Raw genomic sequence first — 21,419 nt, forward strand, 5'->3', positions numbered from 1 at the left:
AGCACTTAGCAGACATTTCATACATCACACTAATATTATTATCTTTTTCTTTCATACCAAGAGCTTGTTTTGGTCCATCTATAGTGTTTTATATAAAATACTTCTGTCTTTAAAAAATACTGTGTTCAGTATCCACAGATCCAAAATGAACAGAAAAATAAAAGCTACCTTCTTAAGCTCAACTCACTCAAACTCTAATGGGGCTAGCTCTCTAATATTTTAACAGGAACCAAGGAAAACTAATTCAGATTAAATAAAAGTACCTAAGGAGTGCAGTGTGGCTCTGGCAACTTCTCTAAACATAAATGATCTCCTTTGTAAGACAGTGATGAAAATGTTTACTCTGCTTCCCTCCCAAGGGTCTGAAGAGAAAGACGATGCTTTGTGGAAACGCTCAGTAATCTGAAAGTACTATACAAATGAAGTATTGTTTTAAAGCTAAGACTGTGCCCATTCATAAGCATGAAGTTCAAGATTATTTAAGAGTCAAATATACAAAGTGATTTAGATACTAAAAAAAGATACAAGAAAGTGATTTCGTACCTCAAAGAAGTGACTTGGAAAGCCAGAGAACTGTCAAAGGGAGCTGTGGGATGTGGACCAGCAGAACTGCACGCCCACCTGGCTCTGACACCCACTTTGTCACTGGGTATGTCTGGGGTGGTGTCCTTGTGAGAACCACTATGGTAATCCGTTTCTCACTGGTATTGTCGGGGTCAGATGAGGCGGTATGTTAGTGCTTCTCAGTCATACCACACCTAATGACCCCCTTTTGTAACAAATACTTTGAAACTTATCGTTCCCTATCTTGAAATGAAACTCTTAGGGCACTAACTTGTAACCGAGGATCCAGGCTCCGGAGCTTCCTCCTTTGAGCAAAGCCTCAGCCCTCAGCCCTCTTATCGGCAACCTCTTTGAAAACCTTCCCTGTGCCCTGGCCCGCTGAGCAGCTGCGTTCTGCTCCTTCCCTTTGCTCCGGGGTCTGGCCACGTTACTAAACTTGGCCAGTGGAATGAGCGGCTTCGTGCTTTCTCACTCAGCAGCTCATTTGCACTCCTTTTCTACGTTACTGCTTCCCATGGGCCAGAAGGCGGATGTGCAGATGCAGTCAAGTTCTGACCTTACAGGAGAGGACCACACCCTAGGGGCTGGCATAACAGTAAGACAGAGGAACTTGGGACTCTGAATGATCTTGCGGGGCAAGGCCTCCTCCCGCCCTGGATTGCTTGCCCACCTTCGGTCATGCATGTGATGAAGAGATGAACTTCCATCTCGTCTGACACACTGCAGTTTGGACTCTCCCTGTTCTATGATCGTAGTCTTTATTCTAATTAATACATCTGGTTGCATGAATAATTTCAAAAAACTGTAAGAGTCATATAAACAAGAAGTAAAAGAAAATATACTTAAAATAAATAAAATGACTTTTTTGGGGGGTTTTTTATTTGGGGAGGGATTAAGTTTATTTCTGTAATTTTTTAATGGCGGTACTCGGGACAGAACCCAGGACCTTGCGCCTGCTAGGCATGCGCTCCACCACTAAGCTACGCCCTCCCCCAACATGTATTTTTATATGTATATGCTTGGGAGCAACTCCATTTGAGGACATGAGCCATCAGACAAATGTCAGTCATCCTGGTCGTGATCCAAGTGAACCAGGAGCGTCAAAGTCATGCTGCACAGGATCTGTGGGACAAAGTACCAGCAGAAGCAGTGGTGGACACAAGAAGAGACACACTTCCAGTAAAAGGTCAGGCATTAGTGCATATGTTGAGAGAGAAGAGATTAATCTTAAATGAAAGAAATAATATTCCAAGGTAAATTACAGACTGAATGTAGAAAATGAGAAGAATGATATTCTCCCAAATGAACTTGGCAAAGTAACTCCCAGGAGGGAGAAATAATTCTCTGTGCTATGACTGGGATTTGACTGTGGGGTGACTGGCTAACAAAATTCACAGAAAAATACAGCTCCTTTCTTGAAATCATACAACATATCGGTGCGTACACACAGCCTCCAGTACTTGAAAAGGACTTGACCATAACTTCCAATAGGTGAGGAAGAGTATCTTGATAAATTGGAAAAAGAAGCAACAATGTGGAAAAGAAGCAACAATAAAGAATTTTAAGGTAGACTTTCGAGGACAGTATCAGAGTAAGACAGGAAAATAACAAGCTATCCAAAAATAACTTCAATATGTAATGTTTTTAACATAGATTTCTTATCATCATCCTAAAATATTTTAAAAATATAAAGGGTAGCAATACTATAAAATATTTCTAAATGTTTATCTTTTAAAATTAAATGCAATCAATATATTCCATGTGTCTGTTAAATTAATCATATTTTATTTTAAGACTATTAAAAGGCATCTCAAATTTCCTTTTACGTATTTGTAAATGTTTTCCTTGGTTTCTCAGTAATTGCACTTCTAACAGCTAAATATATGGTTGAAAATGGTACAATGCATTGAGTAGAAAATAAGTAAATTATTCAATAATTTCAAGAACAGTATGTTTATTCCATTTCAGCTTTCTTCTCCATAATAAGTCTTCTAAATTCCTTGGCTTTTTGCCTAATGTATTATATAGTTCAGTATTTTTTTAAATATTAAATCACTATACGATTGTATTTGTAGTTTGTTGAATCCAGCAGGACATTCAAAAGGACAAATGTTGGACATTTTTTGTTATTCAGTCCTGTTCCATGCACTGCAAGGTATCTAGTGTCCTTAGCTTCTGTCCAATAAAATGCCTGTATTCCCCCAAATTACCTTACCCCAAAACGCTTCCACAAATTCCTAGAACAACTCATAGGGCAGTGCCTCTCACAGTATCTGGGGGAAAGGACCAGTTGCCCACCCTCCAATCTGTCCAAGATATATACTCTATTATTTAAAAAAAAAAGTTACTAGGAAAAAAATGAAATAAAAAACAAAGACATACAAAATATATGTTCCATTTTATCAAACTCAGTGGACAAGAACGACTCTGTCAAATTAGCAGCCCAATTTCTGAGTGGTTCCTCTCAGTTTCTGCTCTTATCTCACTGCAGACCAACAGTTTACAGACCAGCTCTGGACCATGGGCCACACTGTGAACAGCACCGTCCTAGAGATGGCACTGCCTTTGCTGAAAATCACTAGTAAAAATAAAGCGATACATAGAAATGTTAGTTACCATCGTCATAATTTTTATGCTAAATATCCTTTCGCAGAGACTGAAATAAACAATTCCATCCACACTGACAGCCCTGCACTGCTTCACGCACTCCTGCCTAGATCGTCAGACAGACGCACAAGTCCTATCCCCTTCCTTTTAAAGGACAACCTTGTCTTCTATGCTACTGAATTCCTCTCTGCAAAGGTGCATCAACACAGCCAGAGAAAAGTCCAGATTCCTTTTAGAGGCCAAAAGTAAAAGGAGAAAACAAAATCTGATTTTTAAAGGACTCACGAAATACACACATGCAGAACACGAAACGATGCTCAGCTCGCTGCCTGTTCACCTGCCGGTCCGCGCTCAGCATCCTCTTCCCCAGTGCCCACATCCCACTCGCCCTTCCGTGGGCCCACTCCAGCCCCACCCCGCCCCTCGGCACAGGAAGAGCCACAGGACAGGCCTCCCTTTCTCCCACGATTCTTCTTCTTATGACACCAGTATAGCATCTGTCCAGAAGAATTTGTTTTAAGCACTGACTCCTTCCCTTTTCAGTGGTGTCCTGTTAGGAATATTGTCACTTGAGAGAACCGTCAAGGTTCATCTTATCCCCGTCACGGTTTTGACGGTAAGTACAGTGAAACGTCTCTCTGCGTACAATATACGGAATGACACGTTAAATTTTAAGCGTCTCTTTAAAATGCTATTGACTTTACAAACTTTCATGAAAGAGTCATACAAATGTCTGATGTTTAACTTTACAGTAAAGTCCATACTAAGCTGTGACTTTTAATTATTTGAATTTTCCATGAAGATTGTTTGCCCGCATTACAGTAACACAGTATACAAAATACTTTACTATATGAAAATATGTACATGAAATGTAATTCGAATGAAAACAACTATTTATTTGTTAAGTTCAAATTTTCTATTGTTCTGACATCTGATAATTCTGTAACAGTGATGTAAGTAACCATAAATATTACATTTCTAGTGTCAACCACACTAACATTTGCAAGAAAAGATTGATGTATCATTTTGGTTTTAAATATTAATTTGATTTTCTTTTAAACACAGTATTAATCAAACTGAATTTGAAGTCTGTATACCTTATTCAATAAAGCACGATCTTACCCTTTTCTTGGCCACCACAGCAACTCTGCCATCTGCTTTGGATTTGTCTGTAAGATAATAAAGTAGAGCTGCTTCAGAAAAGCGCCTACACTCCTGCCCAAGTAAACGCAACGTGACGCAATTAGAATTCTCTACTTGTTCCTGCTGTGAGATGTGTCTTCAGTGGTTCTTTCGATCAAAATGCCAACAAACTCGGCTCCCAGAGTTGAGTACAACAAAGTGATCCAAAAGTAAGAACATCAGGGATTCATATCCTTATTTGATAAACCTCCTCCTTTAAATCTGATTGGCGGGTTGGATGTCCTCAAGTGAGCATCCAGCGTATCTCATTTCTACATTCTGGTCAGCTTGTGTGATCTGGAGCATAAAGGGTCTGGAATTCAATCTCAGCCACCTCTATTTGCACATCTGCTACATGCCAGACATGGAATAAAGACTTTACAGGGACAATATCTTATTTAATGCTCACGACCGTCTTGCAAGGTGTGTACTCCACCCTCACTCGATAGCCCAAAGTGGTGCAGCGGGGCACGTCCATCTAACTACAGGTCCCTAACTGTCCTTATGTCTGCAGCCTCCTCTGGGGCCCTGGGAGCTGCCAATAGTAACTCAGAGAAAGACTCAGCAAGAATGAAGACTATAATCAAACAGAACAAAGCTGACCTGAACAACGTCAGGGTTAAGAGCGTGGACCCCTTGTGCAGTCAAAAATTCATGGATAACTTTTGACTCCCCTAAAACTCAACTACCAGTAGCTTCCTGTTAACTGGAAACCTTACCAATAACATAAACTGTCGATTAACACACATTTTGCAGGTTATATGTATACTGTATTCTTACAATAAAGTAAGCGAGAGAAAAGAAAATGTATTAAGTAAATCATAAGAAAGAGAAAAAACATTTATAGTACTCCACTGTATATACCAATGCTGTAAGTTTACATGATCTGTTTACAAGGTCTGTCAGGACCTACGTCAGTATTGTCTTCTATGATCTAAACACTGTAGATGTTACATGTATTACTAACACTAGACAGCAAAAATGAAAAGATAATGTGAAAAAGAAATTCATGTTTATTTATAGGTATAATGATTCACACGCTGATAATAAAGCAGCAGCTACAGGACTGCTTTATGGAGGCCCAGGGTAACGGGCAGGATTGCGTCACGGGAGCCCAGCCTACACACTGAAGAATGCATCATTATCAAATTTTTAGGGCACACAGTACGACAGGCATTTTATAAGACAGTCCGGGAAACGCTGTTAAAGTTTTTAAAAACCACTCACCTGTGATGATTGGCTGATACAGTTTCTCCAATTATGAGAGACAGAGATGTACTGTAGGGCAATGTAATTCTTTGAAAGCAAAGTTGTAAAACAGTAAGAAAGCTAACACAGGATGAATTTCATGTAAGTATCACTCACCCTGTGCCTCCCTAAGGATATGCTTACACAGACTTCAACACGGGTCTTGCACACAGTGTTCTACAGGATGCTGATGACAACGATGCTGCCACAAAAAGCCCCATGCAGTTATTTGACTTACATGAAGACACTCCCATAATACACAACAGATAAGCTTACTGACTGTCCGGCATGGTGATTCTTCGCTATTCATTAAGTAGAAGTGGGTCATCATAAAGGTCTTCATCCTCGCCGTCTTCAAGCTGAGTAGGTGGAGGGGGAGGAGGAGAAGGAGTGGTCTTGCTGTCTCAGGGGTGCTAGAGACAGACGAGGTGGAGGGGGTGGAAGGGGAGACGGGGAGACGGGCACACTACATGTAGCTTTGCAAATATTCATCTTACTTTCTGTCTGACTTTTCTTTTTTGCTTCTTTGTTTCTCCAAAAAAGTTTCTCTACGGTACCTTGTTTTTCCACTGTTTACTTTAGTTTCAGTGCCTGTATCACAGAAGGATCCGTGTCATAAAAGAAGTCAGAAGCAGACTTGAATATTTAGAACCCTTCTACCAGACTGTCTAATGTCAGTCTGTTACTGGCACTGCTCCCTCCACTTCTTCTTCCTCATCATCTGGCGCTGGTTTAGAAGCACTCATCTGTTAATTCCTCTGGCGTGGTGTCTATTAGCTCTTAAATTTCTCCAAGATTCATATCTTGAATCTTCACACCCCTTCCTTTATTTTGGCCATATTCACAGTCACTTTCATGATTTCCTTGACTGGCTCTGTCGTGAATCCTGTGAAGTCATGCACAACATCTGGTAACAGTTTTCTCCAGCAGGAATTTACTGTTTGGGGCTTGATGGCTTTCAGGGCTTTTCTAGTAACAATGGCATCGTCAATGGCATAATCCCTTCAGTCTTCCATGATGTTCTGTCTACCAGGATTCTCCTCCACAGCATTAGCAATCCCTTCCATAGAGTACCATGTGTAATGAGCCTTGAAGGTCCTCTGACCCCTGCTCTAGAGACTGAATCAGAGACGCTGTGTTTGGGGGCAAGCAGACCACTCTGACACCTTCGGTGTTGAATTCATGGGGTTCTGGGTGGCCAAGGGCACTGTCTAGTATTAAAAGAGCTTTAAAAGGCAGTCCCCTACTGGCAAGGAGCTTCCTGACTTAAGGGACAGAGCACTGATGAAGCCAGTCCAGAAAAAGGCTTCTTGTTGTCCAACCATAAGACTGGCAGCTGGTGTTTATCTTCTCCCTTCCAGGCTTTGGGGGTTAGCAGCTTTATGGATGAGGGCACTCCTGACCATAAACCCGACTGCATTTGCACAAAACCAAAGAGTTAGCCTGTCGCTTCCTGTCTTAAATCCTGGTGCTGGTTTCTCTTTCTTACTAACAAATGTCCTTTGTGGCATTTTTTTTTCCCAGAACAGGGCACTTTGTTTGCATTAAAAAAAAAAAACCTTTTCAGGCAGATATCCTTTCTCTTCAGTGACTTTCTTAATGGTGTCTGGGAACTTGTCTCCTGCCTCTTGGTCAGCAGAAGCTGTTTTTCCTGTTATCGTGACATTTCTTAAGCCAAACCTCTTTCTAAAATTACCAAATCATCCTTTGATGGCATTAAATTCTCCAGCTTTGGATTCCTCATCTTCTTTTTGCTTTAAGTTGTCAAATAATGACCTTGCTTTTTCTTGGGAGTATATTGGAGTCCACACGTGTGTCTTTGTGATAGCAACCCTGCATTCACATTAAGGCTGAGTTTTCGACGCGAGATTAAAAGTGCAAGGTTTTCGTGCAAGCAATGGTGGCATCTTCAGCTGCAGACCTCAATCTACGGTACATATCAAGCAATTCAACTTTTCCTCGTCATGTCATGACTCTGCTTCTCGGGAGCACTTCCAGCATCACTAGTGGCACCTTGTGGGTCCACAGCATTGCTCAAGGTTAATGGTATTGCACTAAACACGATGCAAAATACGTGAGAACATTCTATTGCCATGCGCAACTCACTGGAGAGATGAACTGTTCATGCAGAGGTGATCAGGGTCACAGCATTTTAAGTGGATACTCACTAAACGTGAACTCACAACAGCCAACAGCAGATGGCTATGGAATTATTATAGTACAACAGTATGTACTACAGTTAATTTTATGCAATTATGATTTAATACTGCATCTTTACCTTTGTTTACATTTCTCTCGACTCTGAATGGAACCATGTACAATCTGTGTTTGCATACATTTTGATAAAATTTAACTCTTTACTATAGATTTGTATGGATTTTATGGTAGTGAATGGTAAAATTGACTAGTATCTACATATATTTTAATCATTCATGACATACCTTTCTCTTAATTTTTTCAATATTTCTAGGCTATGAAGTTCATCTGCGATGTTTTTTCAAACTGTCGCAAATCTCCAAAAATATTTCCATATACTTATTATGAATTCATTGAAATCTGTGTATAAGCGGAGTCATGCAGTTCAAACTTACGTTGTTCAAGGGTCAACCATATATAAAATTATTCTAATCTAAATGTCCAACAACAGATGACTGGATAAAGAAGTAGTGGTATATTTATACAATGGAATACTACTCGGCCATAAAAAATGCTAAAATAATGTCATCTGCAGCAACACGGATGATCCTGGAGAATGTCATTCTAAGTGAAGCAAGCCAGAAAGAGAAAGAAAAATACCATATGGTATCACTCATATGTGGAATCTTAAAAAAAAAAAAAAGACAAATGAACTTACATATAAAACAGAAGCAGATTTACAGACATAGAACACAGACTTGTGCTTGCCAGGGGGAGGCGGGTGGGAAGGGATAATCTGGGAGTTCAAGATTTGCAGATACTGACTGGTATATATAAAATAGATAAACAGGTTTATACTGTATAGCACAAGGAAATATATTCAATAACTTGTAGTAGGTTACAGTGAAAAAGAATATGAAAACGAACATACATATGTTCCTATATGACTGAAGTACTGTGCTGTACACCAGAAGTTGACACAATATTGTAAACTGACTATACCTCAATTGAAAAAAAAGAAAATTATTTTGAGATATCATTTTGACATGTGCAAAAGCATATGTGTGTGTATTAGTAAAAATTATTGGCATAACTATGGATATTTTAAAAAATGTTCAATATGGAATTCTGTAATTGAATAGATTATATGTAAATATTCATTCATAGATATGTTTTAGAAACCTTAGTATTGTGGGAATGAAAAATGGAAAGTGCTATGGACATTAATAGTAAAGTTCTATTAACATTAAAGAAAAATACAGAGATTTAATTCATCAGCATAGTAGTATAGTTCACAATAGATATGTAAAGAAAATTTTGCCGTAAAAAAAATTATTTCCGGAAAATCCAGAAATGCAGAGAAGCAGGTTGTTACATGCATACCTACGACCGTCTGGCCGCATGTAAACTGCCCTCTTGCCCTGTGTTTAGCTGCGTGTTTGAAATAATCCTTTCTTCTGGAGTACACTTTCTCCCTTCTGGTGAATGTACCAGACCATCTCCTTCCACAGATGATTCTTCCAATTAGGAGTAATACCCACCTATCTTACAAATCCACAGTCTTAGGGCACAGAACTTTCTTCCTTGTATTATGGTTACTTCTATGTCTGTCTAAGCACTCTGCAAGACCAGGGTGTGTGCCTTAAAGACAGGGACTATTTTTCATATGCAGCAGGTGCTCAGTTTTTTTATATGTAGTATATGTACATATATTCTATTCAAAATATTATATGGATCTGAAAGACACGTTGTACCTGAACATATTAATATAATTTATTAATTAAAATACAGTAGAACATATACATGGTATAAGGTACTAGGCAGTGCGAGGTGTAAAATACTGTGTGTTCTCAGACCTTCAGTTTCTTTATTGATAAACAAGGAGCAGTATATTGGTATACTGTGAGATTTCAATAATATAATCTACATAGTAAAGCTCTAAAACAATGCCTGGTAGATGACAGACACTAACAATGTTCTCTTACATTTTAGCTAATTGGTGTGTGCATGTGAGAGAGACAGAGAAAAAAAGAGAGACCTTAATCCTTATACTACTAGGAAATAGTTCAGTGATAATTCATTCCACTATTGTATCAGCTTTTTAAGTGATTCCTTCATTCTTCCATTTAAATAATTATTTTATTCTTTTAAACACAGTTGGGAATAACTGATGAGTAATGATAAAATAGCAAAATAATGCAAGGTAGAAGAAAAAAATTAGATCACTGAAATTCCATAATACATTTTAGATTTATTAAAGGGCCCAGTGAAACCTGATAGTAATTACAAGATAGAATAATTTTGTTCTATCAAAAAAATTTTTTTTCTCCTTATTCTTTTGAAGACCTCTGATAATAGCAAAAAAAAAAAAATCACAATGAAATACCATCTGTACAGATACTTAAAACTGCACAAAAAGAAACTTAAAAACTAAAATTGGATCCAAAGGACCCTGATTAAGTACTGACAGTTAATGATTAATGATAATAGAATAGAAATGTATGTTTTCCCTCAAAACATAAGTCATGCTTACGTGAAATTCTCAGTAGGGAGGTGAACTGGGAACAGAAATATCCAAATTGTTGTTCAAGAAACTTTTTAAAAGTGGCAGAACCATCTCCCAGGGCAACAGAACCACCCATTTCAAATGCCAAAGGAAAATTCTGACGTAATACTGAAAAACGTAACAATCACTGGCGATTTCCCTGTTAATAACAGTAGGGTCCGTGTTCAACTTCAGCAACATTAACTACTTTCTAAGAGCTGAATTCTCCCTAGTGAGAAAGGTTTAATTTCCTCCCTACAGAAATCTCTGTGTGTAAGGACCCTCACGTACGGAGTGAAAAGCAGTTAACAGGAAATGTAGATTTTGATCATTAAATGGGCCTTTTCTCCTCTTCTGAGCTATAGCCACATCATATTTTTGAAGTGCAAAAGAGGAGCTGCAGGTGGAAAATGACAAGTTCGAAATGGGTAGAGGTGGCCGTGCCTCATGACCCACAGCAGATGTTCAGAATTTTTATTCACAACCATATCAGAGTCCAAGTACTAATATAAATCAATGGCTTCTCTTCTTTGACTGTTTTTCCTAAAGCTTGTCCATTCACGGCCTCAGAAGAACTGGCAGTACATGCTTCTTTAAATGTGACAGCGAGACCATCTTCTTAAAAACAGAAAGGATACTCTGACATGTAAAGAACTCAGAAGTAAACCACTCTGTCATAACAAGTATACAGCTGAACAAACTGAAAATCAATAGCTCTGCTTAGATCCCTCAGAGAAGCGAGTTCACAGGGCAAACCGAATTTGCAGAGACAAACTGGTGAATACAAAGCATCACCACTGACCGGAGCAGAAACGTCTGCAGGAACCAGTACCAGGGCAGGAAAACGTGGATGGTCATGGCTGGACTGCTGGAGACTCAGTGTCAACAAGGCTGAGAGAGAAAAACTCCAGGGGGAACCAGTTGGTGGGGGAGGGAGACATACTTTGGTGAGTCTACCTGCAGGAATGAAGACTGGGAAAGAAATCCCCCTGCGCTTTTGGCAGTGGGAGGAAAAAGAAACCGTTTTGAAATACGCCAGAGCATTCAGTTCTTCTGAGCAAGGCCTGGCCTCAAGAGATACTCTTTTACCAGAACCTAATGTACCGGGGTTTTTAAAGAACCAAACCAACCTGAGGGAAGGGAAATGCCCAAATCCAGCCTGGTGTGGCCCTCCCTGTGGGGGAAGGGAACTACCCAACTCCAGCCCCCTTGAGCCATCATGTACCACCTAAGGGGGTGAAAAAAAAAAAAAAAGAGAAGCATTTGTGAAGCTCAAAGCCCAGTCCTGAGACCTAATCACAGGACTCCAGAATGCTCCCCCAGTCCCACACAGCTTACCACTGCACTATTAAAGGCCTCTTTACCATGCTTCCTTTTACCTAGTACGTCATGCCACAAAAAATTACAAGGCATACTAAAAGGCAAAACACAGTTGGAAGTGACAGAGCGAGTGTCAGAAGCAGTCTTTGACATGGCAGAGATGTTGGAATCATGAGATTACGAAGTTAAAACAACTACAATTAATATGCTAAGGGCTCTAACGTTAAAAGTGGACAACACGCAAGAACACCTGGGTGATGTAAGCAGAGATTTGGAAATTGCAAGAGATAATAAAAAAGAAACGCTAGACACCAAAACACTGGAAGAGAAACAAACTACGCCTTTGCTGGGCTCCTCAGCAGACTGGGCACAGCTGCGGACAGACTCACTGGGCTTGAGGACATGTCAATAGAAACTTCTAAAACTGGAAAGCAAAGAGAAAAAAAAAAGAAAAGACTAGAAAAAAAAAACTGAACAGAATACCCAAGATCTGTGGGACAACTATAAAAGTGTAACATATGTATAATGGGAATACCAGAAGGAAAAGAAAGACAGAAAGGGACAGAAGAAATATTTACAGCAATAAGGACTGAGAACTTCCCCCCCCAGTTAATGTCAGACACCAAACCACAGCTCCAGGAAGCTCAGAGGACACCAAGCAAATATCAATAAAAACTACACTTAGGAGGAAGGGTATGCTCAGAAGTACAGTGTGTGCTTAGCATGCACGAGGTCCTGGGTTCAATCTCCAGTCCCTCCATCTAAATAAATAAATAAACAAATCTAATTACCCCCCCCCAAAATACACTTAGGTGTGTCCCATTTAAATTGCAGAAAATCAAAAATAAAAATTCTTGAAGGAAGCCAGTGGGGATAAAAGTATCTTATTTATAAAGGGGCAAAGAAGAACTCTATCCAGTTCCCCTCAGAAACCATGCAAGCAAGAGGAGAAAGGAGTAAAATATTTAACGGTTGAGAGGAAAAAAAACTACCAAATTAGAATTCTGTACCTTGTAAAATTATCTTTCAAATTAAAATACACACTTTGTCAAAGAAAAATTGAGGGAATTTCTTACCAGAAGTCCTGCCTTGCAAGAAATGTTAAAAGAGAAACGGAAAATGATATAAAACAGAAACTTGGGTCTACATAAAGGAAGACCATCAGATAATGACTAAGTGGAGGTAAAATAAAAACTTTTATTTTTCCATTCTTAATGTACCCAGCAGAAAATAGTTTGTTTGAAATAATAATAGCAACAATGTATTCAATTACTATACATATATTTTATATATATCCATAATGAATGACAGCAATGATACATAGGACAGAGGAGGAATTAGGAAAATTCTGTTAATGTAAAATACATGCAGTACTCATGAAGTTATATGGTGTTTTTTGAAAGTGGACTTAGATAACCTGGAAATGAATATTGCAAACTCTAGGAAGACCACTAAAAAAGTTAAAAAGGAAGTATAACTGATAGGCTAAAAAAGGAGAGAAAACAGAATTACACGAAATACTCAAAACTACAAACAGCAGAAAAAGAGTGGAAGAAAAAACAAGAACAAAAAAACAAGGCAAACAGAAAATAGTAACAAATATGGTAGATATTAACCCAACTATATCAAGAATCGTTTTAAGTATCAATGGTCTAAATACACCAATTAAAAGACAGAGATTGTCAGAGTGAATCAACAAACAGGACCCAGCTATATGCTGTGTATAAAAAAGCTCCCTTTAAATATAAAGACATATTTAGGCAGAGGTAAAGGGATAGAGGAAGATATACTATGTTAACACTAACCAAATGAAAGCAGAAGTAGCTGTATCAATTTAATATAGAACAAACTTTATTAGTAAAAAAGAGGAAAATTACATAGTGATAAAGTGATCAATATTCCAAGAAAACATAATGGTCATTAACATGAATGCACCTAACAGAGTGTCAACGTAAGTAAGGCAAAAATTGACAGAACTCAAGGAGAAATAGATCAATCTATTATTATAATTGGAGACTTTAACACCCTCCATCAGAAATGGACAGAGCCAGCAAGCATACAATCCCTAAGGACACAGTTGAACTCAGCACCGTCAACCAATTGGATATAACTGACATCTACAGACTACTTCATCCAACAACAGCAGAGTCACATTGTGCCCAGGCTCACCTGGAACACTCACCATGATAGACCACATTCTGGACCATAAGACATACCTTAACAAATTAAAAAACAGGTATTTTACAATCGTGTGCTCTCAGACCACAGTGGAATCAAAGTGTAAATCAAAAATAGGATAATTGGAAAAATCCCCAAATACTTGGAGCTTAAACAACACCATTCTAAATAACACATAGATCAAAAAGAAATCTCAAAATAAATTTAAAAACATTTTGAACTAAGTGAAAAAAATAAAGCTCATCAACATTTGTGAAATGCAGTGAAAGCAGTGTTTAGAGGGGTATTTATAGCACTGAATGCATATATTATGAAAGAATAAAGATCTAAAGTCAATAAGCCAAGCTTTCACCTTAGGAAACAAGAAAAAAGAGCAAGTCAAATCTCAAGTAAATATTAGAAAAGAAATAAAAATTAGAGGACAAACCAATGAGATTGGAAACAGAGAGTCAAGAGAGAATATAAATAAAACCAAAAGCTGTTTCTTTGATTATTTATTCTGCATATGCCTGTCAGTATCTACAAATTTTGAAATCCCAGTCTGTCCCTTCCCACCCCCCTGTCCCCTTGGCAACCACAAGTTTGCATTCTATGTCTATGAGTCTGTTTCTGTTTTGTATTTATGTTAATTTTTTTTTTTTTTAGATTCCACAAATGAGTGATCTCATATGGTATTTTTTCTTTCTCTTTCTGGCTTACTTCACTTAGAATGACATTCTCCAGGGACAGCCATGTTGCTGCAAATGGCGTTATGTCGTCTTTTTTATGGCTGAATAGTATTCCATTGTATAAATATACCACATCTTCTTTATCCAGTCATCTGCTGATGGACATTTAGGCTGCTTCCATGTTTTGGCTACTATACAGCACAGGGAAATATATACAAGATCTTGTGGTAGCTCACAGGGGAAAAAAAAATGTGACACTGAATATATGTATGTTCGTGTATAACCGAAAAATTGTGCTCTACACTGGAATTTGACACAACATTGTAAAATGACTATAACTCAATAAAAACATTAAAAAAAAAAGCTGTTTCTTTGAAAAATCAATAAAATCAATAAACCTCTAGCCAGGCTAACTAAGAAAAGAGCAAAAACATAAATTACTAACATCAAAAATGAAAGAGAAGACATCACTGAAGATCCCACAGACCTTATTTAAAAGGATAATAAATGCATGCTATGAATAACTCTATGCCAACAAATTTGGTAACCTAGATGAAATGGACCAACTTTTTGAAAAACACAACCTGCCAAAAGTCAAACAAGTAGAAACAGACAATCTGTAGAGGCCTTCTGTATCTCTTTTAAAAATTGAATTAATACAATAACCTTCTAAAACAGAAAGCATCAAGCCCAGGTAGGGGCACTGGTGAATTCTACCAAACATTTAAGGAAGAAATTATACCCATTCTGTATAAACTCTTCCAGGAAGGGTATACTTCCTAACTCATTCAGTGAAGCCAGTATTACCCGAAATACCAAAACCAAATAAAGACATTACAAGAAAACTACAGAGCAACCAATATTCTTCATAAACATAGATGAAAAAAGTCCAACAAAATATTAGCAAATCAAATCTAACATTGTAAAGAATTATATATCACAACCAAGTGGGATTTATTCCAGGTATACAAGGTTGGTTCATCATTCAAAATCAGTTCAATTAATATAATCCATGACATTAATAGAAGCAGACAAAGCACTTGACAAAATTCAACACCCATTCATTCATGGTAAAAACTCTCAGCAAACTAGGAATAGGGGGAAACTTCCTCAATTTGATGAGGAGAAGCTCCAGAAAACCTACAGCTAATATCATCCTTAATGGCAAGAAATACAAAGCTTTCTCCCTGGGATCAGAAACAAGTCAAAGACGTTCTTTCCTCACCGCTCTTCTCAACACTGTACTGGAATTTCGGGCTAATGCAATAAGACAGTAAAAGAAAATGAAAGGTACAAACTGAGAAGGAAAAAATAATACTATCTTTCTTTGCAGATGACATGATCATCTAAGTAGAAAATCCAAGAGAATCAAGGAAAATACTCCTGGAACAAACAGGTGACTATAGCCAGGTTGCAGGATACAAAGTTAACACGCAAAACTCAATCACTTTCCTATTTACCAGCAATGAACAAGTGGAATTTGAAATTGAAAACACATTACCATTTATATTAATACCCCCCAAAATGAAATACTTAGTCATAAATCTAACAAAATATGGACAAGATCTGAATCAAGAAAAATTATGTGAATAATACCCTATTTGTTTAAAAAATACAATTATAATGAATGTTCCTATATAAGAAAATGCTTTCTAGACCCAGCAGGAGAATTACTTTATGTAGAGTAACAGTTAACGCAACAAAAACAGGATAACCCAATCCTGTGTACAGGACGCTGAATCTGTTACACTATCACTGGGTCTGTATTTATACATCATTTACTGACCCTGCAGATTTCAACAATGAAAGAGTTGCATCAAACGTAATAGTGTGCCAATTTCTACAGGGTAAAAAAGAATTTAGGCCAAAAAATTAGTAGTAATTATTTCTGGGTTGGAAGAAGAAATTTGGGGGTAGAGAAATCCTCAAAGTTGCCAGGACGAGATAAATGGTTTGCTTCCAAGCAACTCACCTTGTGTAAAATAATCTGAGTGGTTAATTATCTCGCAAACCTACTTTGATCGCAGTAAGAAGCTGAGTATGTCCTAAAGTCACCCTGGAAACTAAGCAGACCCAGGATTAAACTGTCTATTTTGGAGACAGTGAAGAGTGTGTGTATGCAGGAATGCCAAAGGACCTGGACTTAAGTGCCCGACAACACACGACTGTGACAAGAGACATAGTTCCATGACTTTTGGAGAAAGCAGGTTCCTGCTAGTGTGAAATGGCTGCAATATGCTTTTTAAAAGTCAAAGACCATATCACTTCAAAATATTAATGCTTTTTAAAATTTCTTAAAATTTTATTTTATTTAATTTTTGAAGGGGGGTAATTAGGTTTCTTTTTATTTTTTTTACCATTTTTTTGGTTTCTTCATTTATTTACTAATTTTTTTAATGGAGGTACTGGGGATTGAACCCAGAACCTCGTGCCCGCTAAGCATGCCCTTTACTGCTGAGCTACACCCTCCCCTGCTCAAAATACTATTGTTTAGAAAAACTAAATATTTCAAAGTTTATGCTGGTTACATAAGAGAAATGTCTAGTCCATGCGAGAATAAAATTGTATTTGTGACAATAAAGGGAGTTCAACCTTTATTGCTAATAAACAAAGAAACTGTATTTTCAGTACAAGGAATAAAACCACATTTGTGGCAATAAATGTCTCTTTACCAGAGCAGTTTGCTTGTCATTCTTTTTCCACTCTTTTCAAACCTACTTATATGCTTTGAAATTGAAACTTAGATGGCTGGGTTAACATTTAAACTTTTTCTCAAATAAAATGTTTTTACATATAAGTTTTTAAAAATACATATTAAAGTTTTGCAAAGGAGGAAAAAATATCGCTCTTACTTTAAAATTCACTCGGCACCAGATCAGATCCTCCCACAGAATAATCTGTTTAGAACTTAGGTTGATTAAGTGAGATGGGCCTCGTAAGAAAAAAAAAATTCTTGTGATCACTGAGCAAAAAAAATTTAAATATATTTGTTTATCAAAAAATCATCATTTCCATGCAACTATTATATTCTTTTTAAGAGTTAAAAATGTGCTACACCTACTGTAAATCTGATGATGAATTCACTTAAAAAGCTATCTATAAACCAGAATGTTTATGATTTAAGAGAACTTTCTTTGAAACTGACCTGAAATATCATATTTTTTCACCGAATTAAAAAAAAAGTTATTACCTTTTATATTTGCCTTGAATTTACTCAGAAATAAAATATTTTGAAAAATACTTTGTTCTGAAATATCCAAGGGAAAGTTTCGCTCCAGGAGTATATTTTAAAAGCCACAGCTGCTAATTTTGAAATATACGCTTTGAAATACACCAGCGGGACCTATGTAGAAAGACTAAGAACAAGAAGATGACAGAAGCACTAATTAAAGCCCCAGCATTTAAACAGAGTGTGTGCTTAGTCATTGAAAATAGCTTCAAGAGGGCAAAATACATACTATTAATCCATATGAAATGATTTTTCAGTGGACAAAGATATACTATTTTCCTATGAAGAGAAGAGATTTTTAATGGCAACGTATTTTGGAAAGCATGCCCCTGAATAAATCCTTATTTTGGGGGTGGTAAGGAATAAAAAATGCATGTACCCTGGTTTGTGAGGGAGCACATCTCCAGTCTTTGCTCATCAGAAAATCCACACAGCAGATACGCTTCTTGGAGTGCACTTTTGTACCACTTCTTCTTCTTGTTACATTTTCCTGGCTAAAGAGAGACAGAAAATAAGATTCATTTTGAAATTTACAATTTTGTTTTAGCATCCACTCGATTCAGCAGTTGAGCTAGAACTAAATCTGAGCACTGTACAATAGATTACTTACACTTTGGTATCTGATTATTCTTTTATTAGTATTTTAGAAAAGAGCAAAATTGTAGAACTTTTGCATATTAATAGCCAAAAGGGTCAGAGTCTTCATTCACTAAGGTAATACTTATAATATAATTCATCTCACACTTAGAAAGGTACAGAAAGTTAAGACCACCAATGTAACAAAGTAGTGAATATTAATACATTTTATCAGAATACTGTTAATTCCCTTTTAACACAGCAATGATAAAGAAGTGGTAAAAACTGAAAAGTCTAGTTTCTTATTGTAATAAGATTAATTCCATTTACAGCTAGTTTTGGTGTTATTGCAGCTAGTTGATACATTCATGCAAGTTTTTGAAACTTTCTGTGCCCCAATTTCTTCACCTGTAAAATGTGGATAACACGATTATCATAAGGTTTCATAAGCATTAAATAAAATAATAGATGAATGTTTTCTGTAAACATTCAATAAATATTATTCTACTTGAACATAGCACTTTTTCGAAAACGTTTATTTAGTTTTTTAAAAACTACAATTTGAAAAGAAAAACAGAATCAAAGAATCTCTAGGTTAAAAATGACTATAAAATTATCTGGCCCAATAATTTTGCCAATGCTGTTTTTAAAGCTTGCCCATAAAAGGTTTTTATAATGTTTACAAACGTTACAATTTATAAAATGCATGCTCCCCCTTTCTTTTTGAAAACTTTACCATCAAAAAGAATAGAGGTGTTAAATTACATGTGGTCCCTGGACACTAATTTATTTGGCATAAAAAGTGAAAAAATATAATCAAAAATATATCTTTGTACACAGAATATTTAAATTTCACTTATTAAGTTATTTCATACGAGAAAAGATGAAAAGATAGGCAGATACAATTCAATAAATATTGGAAAATTTAAGTCAATTTAAAGAACATCTAAGGCTGACATTTGCAGATTTAAGACAGTCCTGCAACTCAAATGTTATAAAGATGAGTTAAGAATTTATAAGCAGTGAAAAATCACCTAAAAGCTGATATAGCACTAAACAATTGAAGCTACAGAAATTTCTTGAGGAAAATCAATGTGATATATTGCTAAAGTAAACTTGTGCGAGTCTGGGGAACTAAAGAACTTTTTTTTTGAAGTCACATAATTTAATTACTTTATTTTTATTGAAGTATAGTCAATTTACAATGTGTCAATTTCTGGTGTACAGCACAATGTTTCAGTTATACATATATATGCGTATGTATATATTCCTTTCCACATTCTTTTTTATTATTGGTTGCTACAAGGTATTGAATACAGTTCCCTGTACTCTATGGTAGAAACTTGTTTATTTATTTTATCTATAGTATTTAGTACCTGCAGATCTCAAACTCCCAATTTATTCCTTCCCACCCCTTTACCCTACTGGTAATCATAAGTTTGTTTTCTACGTCTGTGAGTCTGTTTCTGTTTTGTAAATAACCTGTTGTCTGAGTCTTTAAGAATTTGTCAGGAAGTATGTGCCACCTACTGGTAAGAATACAATTAAACATTTTCTAAAGAACTCAAAAAGTTAAAGACTCTTTACTTTATAAAGAAGTTCGAATTCCAGAATAAGGCTCAGCTATGCATTGCAGTTTTCAGTTAGTTTGTTCTTTAATTGAAGAAGTGATAAGTGCAAATTCCAAAAAGTGTAGAACGCGCCTCCCTATCCGTCCCTAGTACTCAGTGTTTCTCCCAAAGGCATCCAATTTTACCGGTTTCTTTCACAGTCTTCCAGAGGTATTTTATCTACAAGCGTTTATATCATTTATATATGTTTTACAGATTGCCATGAATAGTTACATACTTTGAGTTTTTCTATTTGTCTTGCAGGCTGCTTCATTTATTAATTGATTCAACATATTCTAGACCCTTGGGATCTATTGCTGAAGAGAACAGACAAAGCTTACATTATAACCAGTGAAACAGACAATCTACAATAAGTATGACAAACAGATCAAGGCTACAGTTTAACAGGTTGTAAGTACCATGTAATAAAGAAAAGGTAAGGCAAGGAGGTGGTCAGGGTGACTCGCGTTGAAAGTGGACATTTGAGCGAAGACCTAGAGGAAGTCAGGGAGTTAGCCCTGTAGCTATCCAAGGAAAGAGCACTGCAGGTGGAGGAAAAGTGCTGTAAGATGGGAGATCACAAGTTTTTCAAGAAGCATCAAAGAAAGGAAGGTGGCTGAGGGTGAATGAGAAACAGAATGAGTAACACGGAATGATAACAAAAAACAAATGGACAGGGACCAGATCATGGAAGTCCTTGCAGGTCACTGTAGGGACTCTGGCTTTTACTTTGAGTGAAATGAGACTCACTGCAGAGTTCTGAACAGAAAAAATAACATTTGATTCGAGTTAATGTTTTAAAACAATCATTCTGCTTGCTTTGATGAGAACAGGATGACTGGCTATTGCAATAGTCCAGGCAAGAAATAATGGTGATGTAGACCAGATAATAGCAGCCACTGTGGTGAAAAGTGGTAGGAGTCTGGATATAACTTGAAGGTAGAATAAAAATAATTTCTTGACCAACTTAAAATTGATTATGAGAGAAAGAGAGGATGACTCTAAGGTTTTTGGCCTGAGTGAACAGAAGATGGAATTTGCCACCTGCCGAGATGAGGAAGGCTGTCAGGGAAGTGAGACTTGCAGTAGGTGTGTTGGGGGGGAGCATAGAGCAAGAGTTCAGACATATTGAGTATGCATTATGACATCCAAGTGAAGATACTGAGTAGCAATTTGGTAAGGGAATTCAGGAGAGAGAACTGAACTGCAGATAAAATGCAGGAAACATCCACACACATGCACCATATTTAAAGCCAATAAATTAGATGAGAAAACCAAGGGAATGAGGAATCAGATGTATGTATATCCATGTACATGGTATGCATGTACCATTATTTATTTTACAAATGCTCTTATGATGGACATTTAGGTTTTTTCTAGTATTATGCAACATGAAACAATGCTGCAATAAAAGAAAAATTATCCCTATGTCTCTTTGCCCATGTGAAAGTGTACTGAGTATAAGTTCCTAAGATGTTGAATGACCAGGTTTAATGCATGTATATTTTAAATTTTGGAAACCATTGTGAAATAACTCTTTAAAAATTTTTTTTTAA

At 36.9% G+C, this 21,419-nt stretch overlaps 1 protein-coding gene across 1 annotated transcript in view; it reads right to left on the reverse strand.

Annotated features, from left to right (window-relative positions):
- ZCWPW2 (zinc finger CW-type and PWWP domain containing 2) overlaps positions 1-21,419 on the reverse strand; it is a 91,479-nt gene that overhangs the window by 25,050 nt on the left and 45,010 nt on the right. Inside the window, 2 exon segments of the mRNA XM_032459405.1 lie at positions 4,294-4,340; positions 18,057-18,171. Of these exon segments, the coding sequence (XP_032315296.1) occupies positions 4,294-4,340; positions 18,057-18,171 (162 nt within the window).

The sequence above is a fragment of the Camelus ferus genome, chromosome 17 (genome assembly GCF_009834535.1).
Source record: "Camelus ferus isolate YT-003-E chromosome 17, BCGSAC_Cfer_1.0, whole genome shotgun sequence".
Taxonomy (NCBI): Eukaryota; Metazoa; Chordata; class Mammalia; order Artiodactyla; family Camelidae; genus Camelus; species Camelus ferus.